This window comes from Mytilus edulis, chromosome 6 (genome assembly GCF_963676685.1).
Source record: "Mytilus edulis chromosome 6, xbMytEdul2.2, whole genome shotgun sequence".
Lineage (NCBI taxonomy): Eukaryota > Metazoa > Mollusca > Bivalvia > Mytilida > Mytilidae > Mytilus > Mytilus edulis.
In genome coordinates, this window is record NC_092349.1 from 4794664 (window position 1) to 4817611 (window position 22948).

The 22948-nt window shown below is 32.0% G+C and overlaps 1 protein-coding gene across 1 annotated transcript; it reads right to left on the reverse strand.

Annotated features, from left to right (window-relative positions):
• Positions 1-493: 493 nt before the first annotated feature.
• LOC139529009 (uncharacterized) lies at positions 494-19914 on the reverse strand. The gene is made up of 4 exons (XM_071325246.1): positions 19839-19914; positions 16764-16993; positions 9246-9414; positions 494-4704 (listed from the first exon to the last, which is right to left on the reverse strand). Exons 1-4 carry the CDS (start codon positions 19912-19914, stop codon positions 2231-2233), a joined length of 2949 nt encoding a protein of 982 aa, XP_071181347.1. The 3' UTR covers positions 494-2230.
• Positions 19915-22948: the final 3034 nt, after the last annotated feature.

Genomic DNA, 22948 nt, shown 5'->3' on the forward strand with positions numbered 1-22948 from the left:
TGAGTTTGACTGTCCCTCTGGTATCTTTCTCCCCCTCTTCTCGCCTCTCTTTAACGGCATTTAGTAACTATCAAACACAAAAACTTAACATTGGCGAGTGAACCATGAACACAAGTTCAATGTCAGATGATACCTATAAGACAGACATGAACACCTTACCATCATTTCATGCACGAATTATATTTAAACTACACCATAATGAATCTGATAAATGGACTTGACCAAGAAAAACAATTCTGGATCACTTTTAATCCAGGAAGTAAGATTGATGTCTGATGAATCTGGCAGACATGTTGGCGTTGCAAGAATCCCTTATACAAATTAAAATATTGTTAGCCTATTACTCATAATGAAAGAAATTCACATACAAAAACAACTATACATTGTTTTAGGACTCACTGAATCTTGAAAATGATCATGGACAATGAACATATGAAAGATAGAAACTTTTATTTTTAGATTAAAATTTTAATTGTTTATGATACAAGCCATTTATATATATTACATACTTCAATATCACTATCAAATTGTAATGTATGAAAGGTATATACAAAAAACGGCATGCATTGGTTAACTTTGTGAATATTGTTAGTGAATATAGATACGTTTTTTTTGCATCTTTCAGTTTTTTCAATACTCAGGAATTTACATACCCCCATACACCACTATCCCAGTCCTGACAAGGGAATAAAGGGATACATACGGAAAAAATGCCATAAACAACTTGTATCTCTAACTAATTGATTTTTAACAATTGGAATATTTTAGGTTACATATAAATTATAATTTATTAGTCTCTCCTCGCTCGCTCTCTGTTCATAGACAGACAGAAACTTTGTAACAACATAACGCATCTCTAAAAAGAATATGAATTCTTTCCATAACAAGTGGTTTACAAACCCGATGTTGGATTGCTATTGTTTCTTATCATCCCTATATTTCGCAGTTTGAAACAATATTGACAGACAATAACCAATGTTGGTTGATTTCTTAAAAATACAGGAAAATACCTAATTTTTATTGAACTAGTACAATTTTTTGTTTAAGGGACAGCTGCAGCCCGCCTCTGCGTGCGGGATTTTCTCCCTGGCTGATGACCTATTGGTGGCCCACGGCTGTTTTATACTTTGTTCGGGTTATTATCTCTGACACATTCACCATTTTCATTCTAAATCTTACTTATCACAAGAAAGAAATAATGATTAATCTCTGATTAATAAACTGCAAAGTAATAGTCATACCAATCAGGTGAGTGAGCTGTTTTGTTTTTCTTACATTTAGTCTATATATTCTGTTTATTTCCCAATTATTCTTAGTATGAGTATATAAGAATCCGACATAATAATAAACCCCAGCTAACAACTTACATGTAACTTTGAGTTAACTCTTTTGAACCTTCTCTGATAACATTTACACCGTACATTTATGATATATATAAAAGAGATGCAATAAAGTAGACGACATCTTAATCACTATGACAGACAAAATGATACACAAAATAACATTGAGAATGGAAATGGGGAATGTGTCAAAGAGACAACAGTCCGACCGAAGAGCAAGCATGAGCCTAAAGCCACCAATGGGTCTTCAATGCAGCAAGAAAAATCCCGCCCCCTGAGGTAGTCCTCATCTGGCCTCAAAATGAAATTGTGTACTAGTTCAGTGAAAATGGACGTCACATTCCAAAACATATAAATGAACTAAAATTTAAAAAACCACATACAAGACTAACAAATCCCAGAGGCTCCTGACTTGGGACAGATGCAAAAATGCAGCGGGATTAAACATGTTTTGAGAGATCTCAATCCTTCCCAAAAACCATAGCTTGTTTTTGCTAGAGCGAATACAAAAAGATGAATTCTAAAATTTGCGACATGTGGTGCTACACAAAAGGTACTGACGGTAAACATGGTAAAAAAAAACAAAAATATTTTAGACCAGATTTTATAACCTATTCGACAAAATATTTGTTTTGAAAGATTTTTTTTCTTCAAAATTCATAGAAAAACAATTTTGAGAAAAAAAACAACATGATCACAGAAACGATATGATATATGTTACACAAGATTAAACATTGTCAAACAAAATCATTATCACTTTTATTCTACAACTAGAAATGTACTGTTTACTATAATAATAACATGGTATATATATTCTGATTCAATAATAACAAACACTATTGATGTTATCTTCTCTAGATCCTCAAGCAATATCAAATGATATCAGTGCCTTATATTGAGAACACTCTGACATGAAAAAATAGCTTTCTATATTTAATACATTTGTAATAGTGTCTGCCGAACTTTAACAGCATATTATTTTTTTTTTGTAAAACATATACAATATTGCAATGGTTTTCTCTTCTCGCAATATCTAGGGGTGTTAGTCCTTCCCATTTAAGGTTAACGTCTGCATCATTCTTTAATAAAAAATCAACAATCTTTGTATGACCGTAAACACAAGCTATAAATACAGGAGACTCTCCTGTAATCATACACTTATTAATGTCAGCCTTATTGGTTATTAACATCTGTACTACTTCAGTATGTCCTACCTGACAAGCAATGAACAGAGGTGATGCTCCAGTATGTCTACACTTATTAATGTCAGCATTATTCGTTATTAACATCTGTACTACTTCAGTATGTCCTCCCTGACAAGCAATGTACAGAGGTGATGATCCAGAATCTCTACACTTATTAATGTCAGCATTATTCGTTATTAACATCTTTACTATTTCAGTATGCCCTTGCTGGCAAGCAATGAACAGAGGTGATGCTCCAATATCTCTACACTTATTAATGTCAGCATTATTCGTTATTAACATCTTTACTATTTCAGTATGCCCTTGCTGGCAAGCCATGAACAGAGGTGATACTCCATCATTATCTCTACACTTATTAATGTCAGCATTATTCGTTATTAACATCTGTACAACTTCAGTATGTTCATTCTGACAAGCATGCAACAGAGGTGATGCTCCATCATCACAACACTTATTAATGTCAGCGTTATTGGTTATTAACATCTGTGCTACTTCATTATGTCCTTCCTGACAAGCAACGAACAGAGGTGATGCTCCAATATCGCTACACTTATTAATGTCAGCATTATTCGTTATTAACATCTTTACTATTTCAGTATGCCCTTGCTCGCAAGCCATGAACAGAGGTGATACTCCATCATTATCTCTACACTTAATAATGTCAGCATTATTCGTTATTAACATTTGTACAACTTTAGGATGTTCATTCTGACAAGCATATAACAGAGGTGATGCTCCATCATCACAACACTTATTAATGTCAGCATTATTGGTTATTAACATCTGCACTACTTCAGTATGTCCTTCCTGACAAGCAATGAACAGAGGTGATGCCCCATCATCACGACAATGGTTTACATTACCGATACAATGATGTAAACACCATTTAACCAGATCAATATATCCTATATATGAGCACTGTATTAATGAAGTGCTATTGCTTTTTGTGTCACATATACTAGCCAATTGTTTTTGTTGCGATATTTCTAAACCTTTTACATGTACAAGAAACCTATGTGTGAAGATAGGATCGTCCATATTGATATTACAGAAGACATCTGCTACCCGTCTTTTCAACCAGTCATCTACCAGTCTATTTATATACATTTGCTGATATCTTTCCGGTACAGTTATTATGAATTCATCGCTACTGCTTTTTTCTTCAAATAAAAACCTTTCACGAATAAAATTATATGAAGCATTTTTAATTAAACAATATATCATAACACTGCCAAAGTAATAAGCAAGAAAGTCAAACAGCTTGTCATGAATAGTTCTGTACACGTCATCATCCTTTCTGATAAACGTATGAGTTAGTGAATCCAGCTCATCACGAAGTACCAATCGAGATGTTCCTTTCACAACTTTACAAGCTTCATATGTGTTCTTTATAATTGTTTTGATATCTTTATTGACATCTTCTGTGAGCCATTCTTCTTTAATATGATTGTTAAACATGACACACAGAGCAAGTGCACAGTATTTGACATGTGCTCCTTCTAGCTGTAATTTATCTATCTCTTCTTTGTAAACTGAAAATGGATTTTTAAAGAACTCTAACATTTTCAGTTTTGTGTTTTTGCTGTATAATTTGCATAATAGAGGAAAACTGTCAAACATGTGATTAAATTCCGTGATTTTAGAAGCGTTTGTCTTCAAGTAAAGTTTAGCAATAAATTGTTTTTCTGTTTTTGATAAACATAGATCCTCAGACAAAAGATTACATTCACAGGATTGATAAAATGACAAAGATTTCATTTTTTTATCTTTGTAAACTTGTAGTCTACAAGACATAATTAATTTAAACAGTTTCTTTTCTACTAATGATTTGATTTTTTCCATCTGATTTTTCCAGCTTTCAAATTTCATAGGATTTATGGTATATGTTCCACAAAAGTCATCAACAACAAACATGATTTGTTTATTTGGATTGTACCAATGGATAATATCTTCAGGATTTGTTACCGGTATGATCTCATACCTTTCTTGCATTCGAAGAGCAACATGACGCACCAACGAAGACTTTCCTGTTCCCGAACTTCCGGTGACAACAACACAACCATTTTCTTTAATACATTTTAATACACTCTTTGCTCCATTTGTTTCTATAAACATTTTGTCCTCTTCTGCCCAAATTTCCAATTCCTCTTTAATTTGACCTAAAATAAAAAAATGATATTTCTGTTAAATCTTTACAATTACTTTCAGACTGACTACAGTGACCTTGCCATAATGACCTGTACTTTATATAAAATTTACAAAATGTTTGTCTTGAGCTTTCCTGATTCCTACGTAAAAGAAATAAGTTTCCGATCCAGATAATGTCTTCTCATAGAATTTACTTCAACAGGAATCTCAAGAACTAAAATTTTGGAAAACTTAAAAGTAAAAAAGGTGGGTTTTTTTTCATTCATTGTTGTGTACAACTTGCTCTTGTGTTGTTCTATTGCATCAGGGAATGAAAAGATTGCCCGCTCACCAAAATGTTTAATCAAGCCACATTCTGTAAATATTCCTGTCCAAAGTCAGGAGCGTAATTCAGTAGTTGTTCTTATACTGTATAACATACTTGCTTTTCATTTGTTGTATGTGCACAATTCATGCAGTTGTGTTTTAATTTTTTTCATTTGAGCTTTTTTCATTAATTACTTGGTTTAGCATTATTTCAAACTGAAAAGGACCTATAATTGTTAATGACTAATTCATTATGATCTCTGGTGGATAGTTGAATCATGGCAATCATACCACATCCATCGCCTTATCTTATTTTAGGTACAAGCCATGTACAACTTGGCCAGAGGGAGTTGGCACCTAAGTTTTAGCAAATTACCTCAATTTATCAACCTGAAATTAGTAATCAATCCTGAACTGTACAAATATCCCTGACATTATGCGTCACTATGGTACAAGAGTAAAAAAGAAGAAAAAAAGTCTCATAACTCCTTTAAAAATATCCAATTCAAATTCACAGTACAGAGTGATCAACAAAACATGATGGCAGCAAATGCTACCAAATATGAGATCTTTCATCAAGACGGACTCGATGATTTCCATTCACAAGGCTTTATTGTCACAATACTAAAATATTTCCGCTGCTTGATACACACGTAAAGGTCGAACCCTTAACAGTTTAGGCAAGTATGGACGCAATATTCAAACCTGATACAGCTCTGAATTTGGATTAAGATTAAATATTTAACATAGCATATGTTTCTAACCAAATGAATGTGGTCTTAGAACTTAACCAGATGCTCCACAGGGCGCAGCTTTATACGGCCGCAGAGGTCGAACCCTGAAACGTTGGGCTAGTATGGACACAACATTCAAACTGGATACAGCTCTGAATTTGGATTGTGATTAAATAGTTGACACAGCATATGTTTCTGACACAGAATGAATGTGGTCTAATGAACTTAAAATGTTGTTTTTTGCTTTTGAGCAATTCACTATTTTGTTGAATATTAACCCTTTGATATTTGAAGAAAATTTCTTTTTCATTTCTGAAATCTGAAATAAGAAAAATTGAACCCCACCAATCCTTTTTCCCCTCCCCTTTCCCTTATTCCAAAAATGATCTCAATTCAAATTTCTAATGGAGTTTTCATCAATAACTACTCATTTAAATACATCATAAAATATAAATGTCATACAGTCATGATTTAAGTTGATTTGACTACTATTCTAGACAAAGACAGATAACTCCAATGCAACATTTTATATTGGCAAATTTCCAATGAAGTTCATTAAACTAAAATTTTTGGCAAATTTCCAATGGAATTTATTAAAGATAATTTAAGAGGAGTTTAGGTGAGCTATTAAAATGAGTTTCAATTACCAACCTTACACTGCTTTTAAATTATGTTTTGTACTTAAGTAATTGTCCATAAACCTGGAAACCCTTTTCCCCCTTATTTGCACCTTAACGGTTTGAGCCATAACTCCCAAAGACAATTCTTACCAACCCTTTGTGGTATTCCAATATCCAAAATCTAAATACATGGTAAGATTCATCATATCAAAGAACCCCAAGAATTCAATTTTTGATGAAATCAAATAAAGTACAATTTTGGACCCTTTAGACCTCAATGTGGACCAATATGATAACCGGTCCTAAATATTAAAAATCTAAATACATGGTTAGATTCAGCATATTGAAGAACCCCATATATTGAATTTTTGTTGAAATCAAACAAAGTTTAATTTTGAACCCCGATTTGAACCAACTTGAAAACTGGGCCCATAATCAAAAAACTAAGTACATGTTGAGATTCAGCATATCAAAGAACCCCAAGAATTCAATTTTTGTTTAAATCAAACTAAGTTTAATTTTGGACCCTTTGGACCTTAATGTAGACCAATTTGAAAACGGGAACAAAAATTAAGAACCTTTAGTTAAATACACGGTTAGATTCAGTATATCAAAGAACTCCAATAGTTCAATTTTTGATGAAATCAAACAAAGTTTAATTTTGGACCCTTCCACTTTGGGACCAAAACTCCCAAAATCAATCCAAACCTTCCTTTTGTGGTCATGAACCTTGTGTTAAAATTTCATAGATTTCTATTAACTTATACTAAAGTTATTGTGTAAAAACTAAGAAAAATGCTTATTTTAGGACCTGTTTTTGGCCCTTAATTCCTAAACTGTTGGGACCCTAACTCCCAAAATCAATCCCAACATTCCTTTTGTGGTCATAGACCTTATGTTAAAATTTCATAGATTTCTGTTTACTTATTCTAAAGTTATTGTGCGAAAACCAAGAAAAATGCTTATTTGGGCCCTTTTTGGCCCCTAATTCCTGAACAGTTGAGACCAAAACACCCCAAAATCAATCCCAACCTTCCTTTTATGGTCATAAACCTTGTGTTTAAATTTCATAGATTTCTTTTACTTTTACTAAAGTTAGAGTGCGAAAACCAAATGTCTTCGGACGACGACGACGCCAATGTGATACCAATATATGACCAAAAATTTTCAATTTTTGCAGTCGTATTAAAAAGTGGTTGTCGTTGGTTGCTGCCAGTCTGTTTTGTTTTGTTTGTTTCTATTTTTTTTTTATAAATCAGGTTATTTGTTTTATTATTTAGTTTGTTTTATATTTTGTCATGTCCGAGTCTTTTATATCTGCTTTTACAAGTTGAAGTTTGCTTATTGTTAACAGAAGAACAGTGACCTTATGTTGCTTAATCCGAAATCTGACAGATAGTTTTCTCTTATTGGCAATCAGACCACATCTCTGTATTCTATATCAATCACAAAAAAACTTAACCTTGACATATGAACCATGACATTAAGGTCAGTTGAACCCTGCCTCACTGAAATATACTCTTCAAGAATGTATACATTACCAAATAAAGTTGGCCTGTTTTTATAGTATCTGAGAATAAATCCAAGTCCAGGTCACGAAGTGTTGAACAAAGAACCGCGACAGCCACTGTTCAACATACATGTACATCTAACTGTTATTGGATACTTCAAATATGGTTGACGTGTTCTTTATACTAAACACATCTAACTCAACTATGTAAAGAAAAACACAACACAAACTTATGTTTGATGACAATCTCCCTTACAGCATAAATAGAAGCTTTAAACTACTTTTTTCATGTGTTACACATTCACAAGAAGACAATTAATTCCCATTATACTTTTTTGCCTCAGAAATTTATTTTATTATTTGATTATAGTACCTGAGAATTTGACATAACAACGGGAAACCTTTTTTTGAACAATAAAAATATCGTCAAGGTCAGATGATCATAACATGTGCATGCAAAACGAATTTCTGAGAAGAGGGGCCTTTAAACAGTACAAACAACATTTTCCAAAGACTAAAAAGAGTGACAAAGTATATTTTAACAAAACGATTTTGACTAGCAGTTCGAACAATGGATGTTCTTAAATCCTGCTGACTGTCATGGCAATTGCCAAATAAATGGATCACCAAATGTAGCAAAATTTATCTAAATTAGTAATTTAAGGTAGATGGGGTGTTTAAATTATAATCCATAAAAATTTTTAATTATTTGCCAAAATGTAGTTTTTATAATCCTTGTTTAAAAAATAATAATAAAAAGAATGGGTCACCGTGCTTTTTTTCACGCTACACTGTGTTCAAAATTGACAGATTTTGTATAGATTATGCATGGAAAACCCAATTTTCTACAATAAAGCGTAAACTACTCCATAGAATTTTGAGATAACATAGGAGAGGATAGCTTTAATAGTATGCTTTCAATTAGGAAAAAGAAAAAATGGGGTCACCGAACTCGTTTTCTTGCTACATAATAAAAAAGGTAAATTCCTAACACATTCTATTGTAAAAGTACCTTAATCTTAATTATCTGCCCTTGAATTTGAGTTGCCTCCCCTTATGTGGCAAAGTTGGACAAAATTTAATTTAACAAAAGTTAAGTGTTTTTTTTTTAAATCCAACCATAAATATGATAAAACATGTCATTTTCTATATTGAAGTGAAAGTTCTTTCACATGAATTACCTACTACTCTTAAAATTTGCACATTCTATTACAGATCTAGACCTTGTTTTCTGGTATTTCCAAATCCAAGATGGAGGAAGACACCCTATCTACCTTAATACCAAACAAAAAATAGCCAATTTGAGAAAAGAAAGTTATATCACAAACATGAGGTGTAAAAATTAGTAAACAGAGTCCGGATTCTGACAATAAAACACATACCTCTGATGTTCAATGGAATTGGGTTATTTACAGCAAGTCTTAGTTCTTTCATCTCTTTCTGTGATTGTTTGACTTCCAGCATAATTTCCTGATTTGACTGATCTAATATTTTCACCTTTAATTCTTGGCACTCTTGCTTCATTGGCTGACCACCTAATCTACTTACAGACTACAAATAGATATTTGATTTAAAACATTATACTTAGTCTAGTAAAAAATCAAAATGCCATTAGATAAAGTCAACAGTACCTGACATACTGGTAATTCTATCATGTGGTTTGAGTTATCCAGTGTATATGGCACTTAATGTTCTCATGTTTCAATCACAGTGTCAAAACTACCAAGGAAAAATATTGCACTCTATGGTGCCATTTACAGTATGGTCAAAGTCCATCAAAACACAGGTAAATGTAAGCTTTATTTGAACTTGCATGCCATTGTAGAATATAAGTACACAAACATGTAGATGTATTACTATTATCTATTGAGAGATATTAAACATGTTCTACGACTGTTCTATAGATTAATGGAGAAATTTTGTGTCCAACTGAAGATCAGAATAAAGCTATTGCCGAATGTGACATAAATTGTCACTAAAAGTATGGAAATACACATATAAAAGGGAAAAAACGTACATGGTTATTGCAAAATTTGTCATGTTTCATTTTTCAACAAAACAAACTCATCATAGATAACAGAGTTGTATTGTGTTCGCCAGATGAGTGTTTCGACTTCAAAATACTTATGCAAAGAGACGCATTAATCAAAAAATTGAAATACGAAGTCGAAGTGCATTGAGCATGTTGAGAAACCCAACAGCCTGAAAATTTTTGTCAAATACAGCTGAGGTCATCTGTTTATGGGATGGAACATTCATAGTTTTTTGAAATATTCATAGGTTTTGAAACTGTATAACTAGTATAACTCTATCAATAATAATTTATTATAACAGAGACATACTAACTTGTAATTCTATACATTGCTCAATAGGTTATTTGCCAATTCCCGTAATTGACCCTGTAATTGGAGATCCCTATTTCAGTTCTCTCCCTTATGAGGGACATTAATTTTCATTTATAATGAAGAGCTAGCAGAACGAGCAAATTTACTTTTGCGTAATGTGAGTAATCTTTAAGGTTTCAAATCTTTTAAATACATTAATTTGTTGTTAATCTAAATACTTTTGACATCAGAAATTATTTTTTATGAAAAATTAGTTAAACCGCCGATACATCACCTTCCATTCATCATACTTTGCATTGACAAAAGCCAATTTTGTCCGGTATGGAACCAGTCTACGATTGACAGGGAAGTAATTTGTTTAAAAAGTGTGTAATAACAGAACCGAATCGGTAATTTGCAAATGGACTATTGATTTGGGATATATTTCATATGCCAAAATGTCAACTGTCCCTTGTTATGGACCAGCATTGAAATTATGTATTATGTAATTTGAAATACGATTTCCCATAGTCCACAAAGTGATTATCATGAGTTGGTTGATCGTTATGGAATATTCGTTTCACATATATGATAGAGAATATGTTCCAAACGTCGTAACTACAATACTGTCCCTTTTTCTGAAATGTTACACCAGTCTATGGAAGAAGCGTATCGATAAAAACTTTTGTTATATCACATAGCGATATTGTCTAACATCAATTGTAAATATGCAGACATTCCATGCGGAAAATGTTGTTTTCGGTAACAAAAAATTATGAAAAAACTAACTTTAAAACTTATTGTTCAAATATAAACAACAATTGATTCTAAATATACATTCAGAAGTTAGTTAAAAGTTAAAGTTTATGTGCGTGTAAAATTTGAAGTGCTGTGTTTTTCTTATCTACATAAATAAACAAATGCTATTAGTTCTTATATCAATGCGATACTTTTAAAATATCATAGCGGTGTTTTTGTTATATCAATATTAGTACTTATTAGTATTAATATTAGACTGCTGTACCCATATTTTGACAATTTTACTTATCATGTCTGTTTTGTTTACGCATCGTTGTACATATGACAGAATTTGACGAGACTGTCATACACGTGAGAGGTTAAACGCTATAAAACCAGGTTCAATCCACCATTTTCAAACTATGATTTAAAAATGCCAGTACCGAGTCAAAAATATGACAGTTGTTATCCATTCGTTTGGTGTGTTTTATCATTTGATTTTACCATTAAATAAGGGACTTTCTGTTTTGAATTTTCTCGGAGTTCAGTATTTTTGTAGTAGTATTGTATGTAAATAAGCAGTTTTAAGACCATTGCTTAAATTTAAATTGTTTTTGGTAACATCTTACAAATTTCTCAATTGGTTTTAGAAGCAAAAATAATCAAATAAGGGTTTAATAATCAATGTCGTAATCATATAGCTAAGTATCAAAATGATTGTTCATATATATATCATTTAGCAAATTTTATAATGAATGCACCGAAATAATATATATCTGATATGCTCACAACGCACGCATGGAAGACTTTCTTTTATTGGTAACAATGAAACTAACTTGTGACAAAGATGAATCATCCTGTCCTCGTTCAGATTGATTCGACAAAATGTGACCTGTACTTTTGAATCTCCTTTTTTTATACAAATTAGACCGTTGTTTTCCTGTTTGAATGGTTTATCACTAGTAATGTTTTGTTCCTATATAGAGTGGTGTTCACTGTGAGCCAAGGCTCCGGGTTTAAGGCCCTACTTTGATGGTTTACTTTTAAAAAAATCATTACTTTGATGGAAAGTTGTCTCATTCGAACTCATGCACCATCTTCTGATATCTATAAATCTTTAAAATTTACCCTTATAAATAACTGCTGTCCAGGGGCCGGTAACAAATAATTTTATTAAGAGAGGCCGTAAGTATTGAATTAAGGGGAAGATAAGATCATTCTAGGATCATTCAAAGAGTGTAAATTAAAGCTCCCTCGGGTTGTTCGTAGATCGGGCTTATTTCCCACTTAAGTTGCATCGTAATAGTTTTCAAGTTACGAGTTCTTAATAATTTTCTGGTGTCTCCGTTTTTGGTTCCTCGCAAAAATATTAGAATCACCTTAAATGAATCATAAAAACGTTTAAATGAACAATAAAATGCGCATAAAAATCAACTACCCATTTAACCTAAGGAAAACAATTCTGGCCTCAGACCACCATTATTCTTTCCTTTTGCTACAATGCTCTTTTTTTCATAAAACACAAATTAAAAAATTTGCACCGTTTCAAACATGAATTTAATTTAACTGCTTATAGACCATTAGTATCTTAATAAAATTATTTGAATCTTGTATAAATGACGTTAGCTTATTTTTCTATCCTACTTTCATTTCGGTCAAATCACTACTATAATGGTTTACGTTTACAAATTGTTATTTTGATGGAGAGTTGTCTCATTGGCACTCATACCACATCTTCCTATATCTTTTCACTTTAAACAATATTTTTTTTCACATTTTGAAAGCCTTCTTACAAAAAATAAAATCACAAAAATACTGAACTCCGAGGAACATTCAAAACGGAAAGTCCCTAACCAAATGGCAAATGAAATGATAAAACACAGCAGACTTATTACAGACATTTTCAAAGTGTAAAAAAATGATGGATTGAGCCTGGTTTAAAGAGCTGAACCTCTCACTTGTATGCCAGTCTTATCAAATTCTGTTATATTGATAACAATGCGTGAATAAAACAGACACAATAGGCAAAAATGTCAAAAATAGGTGTATAACAGCAACACGAAACCCACTAAAAACTGGAGATGATTTCAGATGATCCGGGAGGGTAAGCAGATCCTGCACCACGTGTGGCGCCCATCGTGTTGCTCATTATATTACGAAGCTGGTAAATAGTCTAATTGGTTAGGTCTCATTCGTGAAAAAGGAATGGGACTGTAGTAACGACATAATGAACATATCCGATAGCATAACGGATATTCCATAACAGTCAACCAACTCATGAAGGCTTCTGTGAAATTTAAGAAATGATGATTTAAACTTCACAATTTTGAACTTGGTTTAAAATTGAAAAAGGTCACAATTTCTCCTTGCTTTATATTTAAAACTTCTCTCAACGAGCCAAAATTGTAATGATTTACAATAAAGAGAAACTACCATCCTCCACATAGATGGCCAAGAAAACACTGATATATAATTTCCTATTCAGATGAAATAATAATTAGAAAAAAAAGTTCTAAGGTTCACGTATTAACTTTTTTTAAGCAACTTGTTCTATTATTAACAAGTGAATGTACAACTAAAAGTAGTCGGGACCACTCTTACAAAAAATATCAAGTGAAGCTATTGCGAATTGTTCTTGGTACACCCCTTTGTTGCTAAGTTTGTTTTAAGAACACTTAATAACTGACCAAAATTTAAGAATGTTTTTATGTTACCGGAATTAGTAAGATCGCTTTAAGGTAGACGTAAGAATCGTTCTTAAATCAGGCACTTTTTCAAAACATTAGGGCTGTCAATCATTCTAAGATAGGTCTGAGGTTGAGTCTTGTTACATTCTTTAATCTTAAGACGCCCTTTAGACGTTCGTAAGACATAAGAATGCTTCTTGTTACCGTCCCCAGACCTTTAACCATGTTAACTTAACGATCTAAATTTATAAATATGCAAAAGATATATACACATTTCTAACGTCAAAAGACATTTACGTCTTATTTATTTGTGTTCTAAAGTTTGTTTTTAGTACTCATTGAAGAAATGAATTCATAACAAGCGATACTGATTGTTATTTTGCACTGAGAAATGTTTGCGTATTTATACGATCGGTTACTAGTCAAAAACGAAAGTCACATCTCTGTGGCAACAACACATCGGAATGCCCTCACGGTCATCGCGATGTAAAAGAGCGTCTACGCGGCAACTGATTATGTTCATGCAGAAATCGATTTGCCACCGGGAAAAGTCTTTGTATCCCAAAAGAACTGTTTTCCTTCTCAATATTTTTTTTTATGTTAATAATAAATACATTTTCTGTTTGACAAGATTTTTGATTTTCGTTGTATCTGAAGTTGTCCAATTTATAGTCTGAGGCTACTCAGTTGGTATCTTCAAAGTTCGGGACATCAGCATTTGTACATTTTAATTTGTTTGGATTATTTATTTTACCATTTGAATTTTCATTGTAATTTGGAGCTGTATTGGAGTGGATTGTATGAATGAATGTTTCTTTTAAGTAATGATATTTTTTGTCTATTTCGATATTACCAAGGTGGATAGGCTATAGCAGTGTGACCAGTATATTAGAATCTATTTGAAACCGCATTTAAATTCCGCCATTGCATCATCACTTCAAATAGAATTAGTCAGTTAAACCATGTGATTGAAAACAATAGACTGTACAGGTTGTTAACACTTTCAACTATCAATAGGGTCAAGAAACATTTTCGAAATGATAAGTTCATGTAAGCGTTAAGTTTTGTTACAGGTACGAAATTTTAGTGATATTGATTCTAAAACATTAAACCGGTCATGATCCAAGTTTGTGAAATATGTTTGCAGTTTTCTTGACATGCATTGTGACGTGTCATCGTATTCATTTTATATTAGAAAACTATAGCAGTTATATTAGAAAAGTATCGCATTCATAAATTTTTGATATTAAAAAATCATCGCTATGATATAAGACAAGTATCGTATTGATATAATAAGATATAGCATTATCTTTGACTTATAGGTAATTTTGGCTTAGCAAACAATTGAATTCGTCTCAATTGCATTACACTGAATTTGCTACATGATATTTATAGAATGTGTACATCTACAAATGATAAATCGTGCATTTATGTTTCATTTATTCAACAATTCAATTTTCTCGTTTAAATACACCTTGCTTGTTATTACATTAAATACTTCATGGAAATTATACACCAGACGTATGTCATGTTTAATGTCACCCTGTTTTAAGAAAAGTGTCATTACTTTATACCGAGAAATCTGCCTTTCTTTGTAAAAATGCTAACTTTCGTCAGAAATTTCCCACAATGCAACTCGTTGATATGAGACAGTATCGCTCGTTGATATAAGAAAAGTTTTTATCGAATCGCTTCTTCAATAGACTGTACCCACTGAATTAGACTTGTTACCAGGTTTTACTAGCATAAGCAACACAACAGGTGCTACATGTGATGCTGGATCTGCACAACCTTCCGGAGCATCTGCGATCCTCCAGTTTTTGGCGGGGTTTATGTTGCTTAGTCTTTAGTTTTCTATGTAGTGATTTGTGTATTATTGTTTGACTTTTTATTCTTAAGTCATGTCGTTGTCAAATTATTTTCGATATTTAAGTTTGAATGTCCCTCTGGTATCTTTAGCCAATCTTCTGCACAAATAATAATATAAATATTTAATATAACATCACGTAAACACATGAAATCCTGCTTTACTGGAGGAAAAAAAAAACAATGTTGGACTGTGTGAAAATAAAATCAACAGGAATGAAGACTTTCCTACGGACATTCTTGTTATTTAAATTTCTGGTCATTTTTGCAATTTGTACTTCAAATTCAATTGAACATGAATGAAGGAGCATGGTCAACCAATATACATTGACATGATATGTGTCCATGCTTATACAATTGCTTACCAAATATCCTACATAGACTTATCATAAGACGTTCCACTTGAACTAATTTAATCACAAATCTTAACATGTAAACAATGTTAAGTGAATAGACCAAGACAAAGGATCAAATAATTTCCATGGAAATTAGATGTGTCAATGATTATACAACTGCATACCAAATATTATTGATTTACCTTTAGTAGTTCCCTATAAACTCACATAATCACAAACTGTACAAAACTGTTGACGCTGCCGTAATCCTAATTACACAGATAAATTAAGCATATTAAAGAACCCTAAGAATTCAATGCTTTGAGTTAAACCACATTCTAATTGGTCAAGAAATAAGCAATTGATACAAAGTATTTGAAAATAAAAAACGATAAAAAAAATATAAAAAAAGAAGCAGGAAGTCAATTGATTCCTGCAAACTATTTTGGCGAAATCTCAGAGGGATTGGAATACTTCGGGCTTTGCATTGTCAAGGACAGACAAATAATCGATTTCAAGGCAATGAACAATAAATACGGAAAAATACTTAAAAAAAATAATGCAACAGTTTTGTGAAATACAAAATATATATTTCTCTGAGTTTGACTGTAGGTCACCGTTGAACTGGTGTTGTTCAAGTGACTTGACACCACACATTTGACAATCTGCTATTCTTTAGTTACTTTTTTGTGCGTTAATCTGATTTTATGTCAAACAAATGCAGTTTAATACAAGAGCACAATTTGTACAAGTGGTTATCACAAGTATGACATCATGGATAGGATAAGTTAAAAAAATATGATGTCCAATCCTGGATTGACTATTTTAATAGATTTGCTGTCAATTTTAATAATTGTATTGTTCTTGTATTCAATGTTCTGAATTTTCTGTACACAATCATTTAAATACATGTAGTCTTCTACTATCATTGATACATATGTAACACTTACATCAGATATATTACTCCATGCTGTATTGTAATCAGCAGTGGCCATTTTGTTACTATCATGATGAGCTAATATATTTCTGTACCATTTAATCCTTGCCAAATCAGCTCCTGGAGTTGTCTCCACTGGTAGTGGAAGTCTGTCGAATCCATTGATTGGCTGATTAATAGATGCCAAGTTTCTAATCAAGCAAATCATCAATGTGACATCAAAAGTTGTTGAATCAGGTACACCTGTAACATCAAAGTATTAGCATAATGCACAAAGGCAACATAAAAAGTATTAAAATCAGGTAAACATGTGTAATAGAAAAGGAATTAAAATCAGGAACACCTGTACTAAAGATACGTCTATTTTATCAAAACGTCTGTAACATCAAAAGATGTTGAATCTGTCAAATAATTAGACACAGGTACGCCTATAATATCAAACATGTAACAAACAATTACCCATTAAACATCCAGTTAGTATTGTCCTAAAATTGAGAATTGGACATTGAACACGGAAAACAGTCAGATGTACATTGGCTTACAGATATGTAAACTTTTCAATGGTTCGATTTATACACCAAATACAATATTTGAACAAATACACAATATACATGTAGTTTCTATTACCAGCTAAAATTCAATGATTACATTAAATGTATGTTTCATTATTATATGGTATTTTGATTGACTATATATGTAACTAACAGCAATCTCGCGTCATTCTGAAATTAACCTTTATTTCAAAATGAATTGTAACATTCATGATGACTCACGTTTCCTCAATAAGTACACAGGTTAATAAAAGAAAAAAAAGGATAGTGAATAAAGCGCTCATTATAGAAACCAGGATTACATTTTGTATATTCGCCAGACGCGCCTTTCGTCTACAAAAGACTCATCAGTGACACTCGAATATCGTGTTTTCATGATCATAGCGAAAACATGTAATTAAAGTTTAGTAATTTCATAGGTTCGTAAAAGCGTTGATCTTGTGTACATTTTTAGAAATATTCTTCGGTCGAAGCTTGAATCCAAATTAATTTACTAAAAGAAGTAAACAATTGTTAAGTTATGTTAAGGATACATTTTGCAAGGGGTGTCGTTGGTAGTAATCTTGAAACACTTGATGTTTGTTCTTAAAATGTAGCTTCAATATATATTTATACATGTTATATGAGCATGAATTAAACATAAGAACTTAATCATGATGGAAGCTGCATTGTTCTGCTATATTTGAAAAAGAAAAAACTACTCTGTATTTAATAACCAGACAACAAGACTCCAATTAGCAAAAAAACTTTGTCATGTTGCTTAATCAAAATGGATTAAAATCAGAAACTTCATATCAAGACACACTAAGCATGTAATAAATTGGATGTAGAGGTGTAAGTTTGTCCTAGCTTAAAACCCGATAAATGGGGTAAAAAGTTAATTTAAAGTTAATGTTCATGATTTATACGTAACATTTAAGCTCTAAACAACATTCAAATTCATAGACTACTGGCTAGGACGTCGTGCCACTCAAAGAATATAGGTATGGCATCAAAATGGTGCCACATGATGGCAATACATGCACTGCCTTTAAAACACTGGTTTAATAAATCGGAGTATTATCTTGAAATGATACTAGGAACTAGCAGGTAAAATTGAAATATATTGTGTATCAAGTTCATGACACAAAATATAGATGCACACATAACAAAAAAATAAAGACGAAGGAACATCAACTGCATTGATGTATTTTTTTTGTTGTTGTCTTAAAGTCATTGTTAGTTTTTAACACGAGCGAAATAAAGAACTGCGTCTTGAGTATATGATACTCCGGCACTTTTTCAACGAATAAAATACATACTCCTCAATGTCATATCAATAAGGTATACAAAAAAAAACTTAAGGAAGGTTTCTTTGATAGACATAAACCAATCACAAAGATTTAAGTAAAACTGTTCAAAGCAGTTTTTGAGTTATTGTCCCAAAAAATGCGAAATTCCCCTTTTTAATGAATAACATCCTATTACTTAAAGAGGTTTTAAATATTTATAAAAATCAAAAGAGACCTCAAGTCAATAGATATAAACAATTCACCAATATTTCATACGAATTGGTTAAATCGTTTTATGAGTTGGCGATGGACAGACAGACTAACCACCACGGATGGACATACAGACGAACAAAGGTATAGCATAATACAACCTGAAAACGGTCGTATAAAAACTCTCACAGTATTAAGTTCCAGATGGCTTTAGCACGGGTTTAGCAGAATTGATGGCAAGAAATTGATCATACATGCTTTTTCTGTATGCCTTTTTGTGTGTTTTGGTTACATATGAAGTGGCTCTGTATTTATTTTGTGTGTTTATGGTCCATAATAATTTCTGTATTTTTGTCTTTCGTTTTTTCTAATGTGCTTTGTCTGTGTTCCGTTTTGTGTCTTTTTTTATGTGATGTGGCTCTGTACTTTTTGTGTTATTATATCATGGTAAGTGTTTGTTTAAGTATCTGTTTGTTTATATATCTCTTAGTTTTATAGTGATTAAGATATTAACACACATTGACGGCGGTACCCCTGTTATTGACATTTTTACCTATTATGTATGTTTGTTTTGTTCACACATGGTTGTCAATATAATTGACTTTTATACGACTGTCATACAAGTTAGAGGTTTAGCTATCTGTAAACCCATGTTAAATCCACCATTTTGTACATAAGAAAATGCCTTTACCGAGTCCGGAATGTGATAGTTGTTGTTCATTCGTTTAGTGTGTTCGATCTTATGATTTAAACATTTTTTAGGAACTTTCTGTTTTGAACATTGCTTGCTTGGAGCTCAGTATTTTTGTGTTTTACTATGCACTGTATATTCAACATAGGATTGTTGTTGGGTTTTTGCATTCATATATATTAACAGTTTTGTATACAAACTATATGTGTTCCTTATAAGCCAATTTAAACATACCATTTGTTGAAAACAAACGATTCCACTGAGTCTGGTTTAAAACTCTCCTGAATGTCAAGTTATCAAGAGTATCGTAGTATTGAGCGTTGAAGGTAAGTACGTAGGTGGAAATGTTCTGTCAAAATAAGTACGAATTGCTCTGGGTGCCACTCCTTTCAATAACAAAGCTAACCGAACATAATTCTCTTCTTCTGAGAGTGCTGCCATCATTTAAAAATCTCAGTTTGTACAATTGCAATTTATTACATTCTCGAGTTAGGGTCATTCCCTTCCTGTAAAAAAATAATATAACTACACAAAAAAGCCTTGAGAGTGCTTAAGGTTCATGTGGACCCTTTGTCTAAAACGACTGCATTCTTAACTAAAAATTTACTCTGAGTACAAACTTACCTGTACATAAAAGCATAGCATGCCCTGGATATATAAAATTCAGATGCATTTTATGGTTTATAATATCTAAAACTAAACTGAATTGTGCTTTACACTTTTATTCGTCCCTTCAGAAGATAGGTCTATAATACGTTTATTTTAATTAAAAATTTTGTTTTAGTACAACTTTCTCCAACCATTAATGGAATTCTAATTTGATACCAAAATTCGAATAATGTTTACTATAGTATTAATTTTTAGTCTTATTAATATTTTTAGGGTTCATATGGACCTTTTGGCTAAAATGGATTTGTCTTCGCCTCAAGATTTTTATACTACTGTGAGTGTAGACAAACATGTGCATATGGAAATATTTGGATGCATTGGTTGCACTTGATATATAAAACTCAAAATAATTTTATGTTTACGATAATTAAAACTTAAACAAGATTTTACTGAGGAATTTGCTGATTCGATATGACACGCTTGTGTTTTTATCTCCAAAACAGGGTGCTGTTTGTATATATTGTGTTCTGTTTGGGTTTTAAATTTCTTCACGGACAAGACAAAAGCCAACAAGAATCTCCAATAGCACAAGATACCATACGTACCTATTACAGCTTACAATGAAAATTTGTAGCATTTAGATATTGTCACAGCAGTCATTATATATATTAAGGTTTCAAGTTACAAACACCATAAACTAACCAAGTCACAACTTTCAACCTTATTTTGATGTGCAGTCAACCAGAGTTTTCGAAATACCGATACAGACTCATGGTCCTCTAAAATGTGTAGCAAAAAGACGGTTGGAAACAAAGGGAAAATTGGACCGGGTGCTGGTGTTTAATTAATTTTCATAGATGCAATTAAAACCTATGTAGAAATTGGGGCACAAAAGGGGTTATAATAGTTTTAAAAAAAAACAGGCGAAATAATAAGGGGTAATACGGGTCAAATAAGTAAACAGAGAAAAAAAGGAAACAAAATTAGTGGGATATAGGGACATCGTATCTGCTCAACACTACCTAAAATATCCTATTCGGAATTCCTTCTTTTCAGTTTCATATATTGCATGATTTTCAGTTGCTTTAACATATAATACCTTGTTTGCTTTTTGATTCATTTTTGTCTCTTGATTTATGTATAAATCATTTTCTTGATATTGATTTTCATAATACTTATTTTATCACTTTTGTACTCCATGGTTGGCTGAAACGGTTACCTTTAACTGAAGTAGCACCGATGAGTCAAGGATGTCAATAAGCCCGGTTTTAATGTGTTGTCATATTTCTTTTACAGACAACAGTATAATCTAGGAGTTTTTATTGGAATTATGTACACCATTTTTTCAATTTTTGATTATCTGCTCTGTTCCATATAGTTTAGCGGCTACAAGCGTATTTCTAGGAATTGTGCACATCCTGCTACAAGCATGACATTTGGCATAGACCTTCCTCAACTATTACTCTTTCATTTCAGATAGGTAAGCAATTGAATAAAGTCTCACTTCCGGTAAAATTCAAAATGGCGGACATCATACTTAAATCAGTCCAATATCAGAGGCTAGTGTGTGAATATGTGTTTTTATCATGTTGCAATAATAATATTTGGTACAAACCTTTGTTATGTACTACTTTTGGATATATTAGAATTAATTTCATAACAGTGTGGTCGAAGGTAAAACGTTTGTAGGTAGTAACTTGTTTGTCAACGGCTATGATTTTATGCTCACCCAGTCTATCAGAGGCCTTCCAGTGGGGATTGAAATATTCACTTGTTACACATTTCGATACATAAAATGATACTTTCTTTTTACAAGGCGTTTGTTTTAAATATTTGTTATATCATCACATACAACCGTGTCATTTATAAGAATAATAATGATCAGAGATAATATCATTTAATTATAATAAAAAAAAATAGGTTTATCCATTGTAAAAAAAAAACTATTAAGTTGATGGGGTTAATTCACAAAATATCTAACTTATGGTTAAGAGCACAACTACTTCTACGGTGTGATCATTTAATAATGGCCTACTATTTATTCAATGCATATACATGTAGGTTTTGTTTGTGAAGAGTTCAGGATAATTAAAAAATCATTTTATTTCTTTGTTTAATACCATAGAACGATTCATTCTCTCAGATATTTGTCACTTTGCTTTATCTTTCAAGTCCAACACAATTTCTCACGTTTCTTACAAAACTTATATTCTTGTGAATGTATTCTTTTGTTGATGAATGAATGTTGCACCTTTTTTTAATCTATTTTTTTCATTTTTTTTTTGTGTGTCTCGTTGCGTATAAGACAAACTGACTATCTCTTTATTCATATTAAAAATAATATACAATGGCATCAATACAAATTCATGACACAAAAATAACAAAATAATTTCAAGTTTCCTATATACAATTTGTTTTACATTTTACCAATACATTAACGTAAATTCAAATTTCACAAGATTTAATACAAATAGCTTTTTGACTTTCCAATACCTTGCAAGTACGCAGATAGGGCAGAAGTATATTCTGTCTATTTTGTATTTGCACAACTTTTGAAGGTGGATCATGCACTCGGTTTTAAATAAAACTAAGACCAGATAAAAGTTTAAAGATGACTTAATTCGACAACCGCAGTTGTTAAATCGCTTTGACGTGCGCAAAAAGATGATCAATCCACACATAGATATAGGAAGATGTGGTATGATGGCCAATGAGACAACTCTCCTTCCAAGTAATAATTCATAAAAGTAAACCATTATAGGTCAAGGTACGACCTGCAAAACGGAGCCTTGGCAAGCTATAGAGGGCCCCGAAACTACTAGTGTAAAACCATTCAAACGGGAAAACCAACGAGAAACGAAAAACA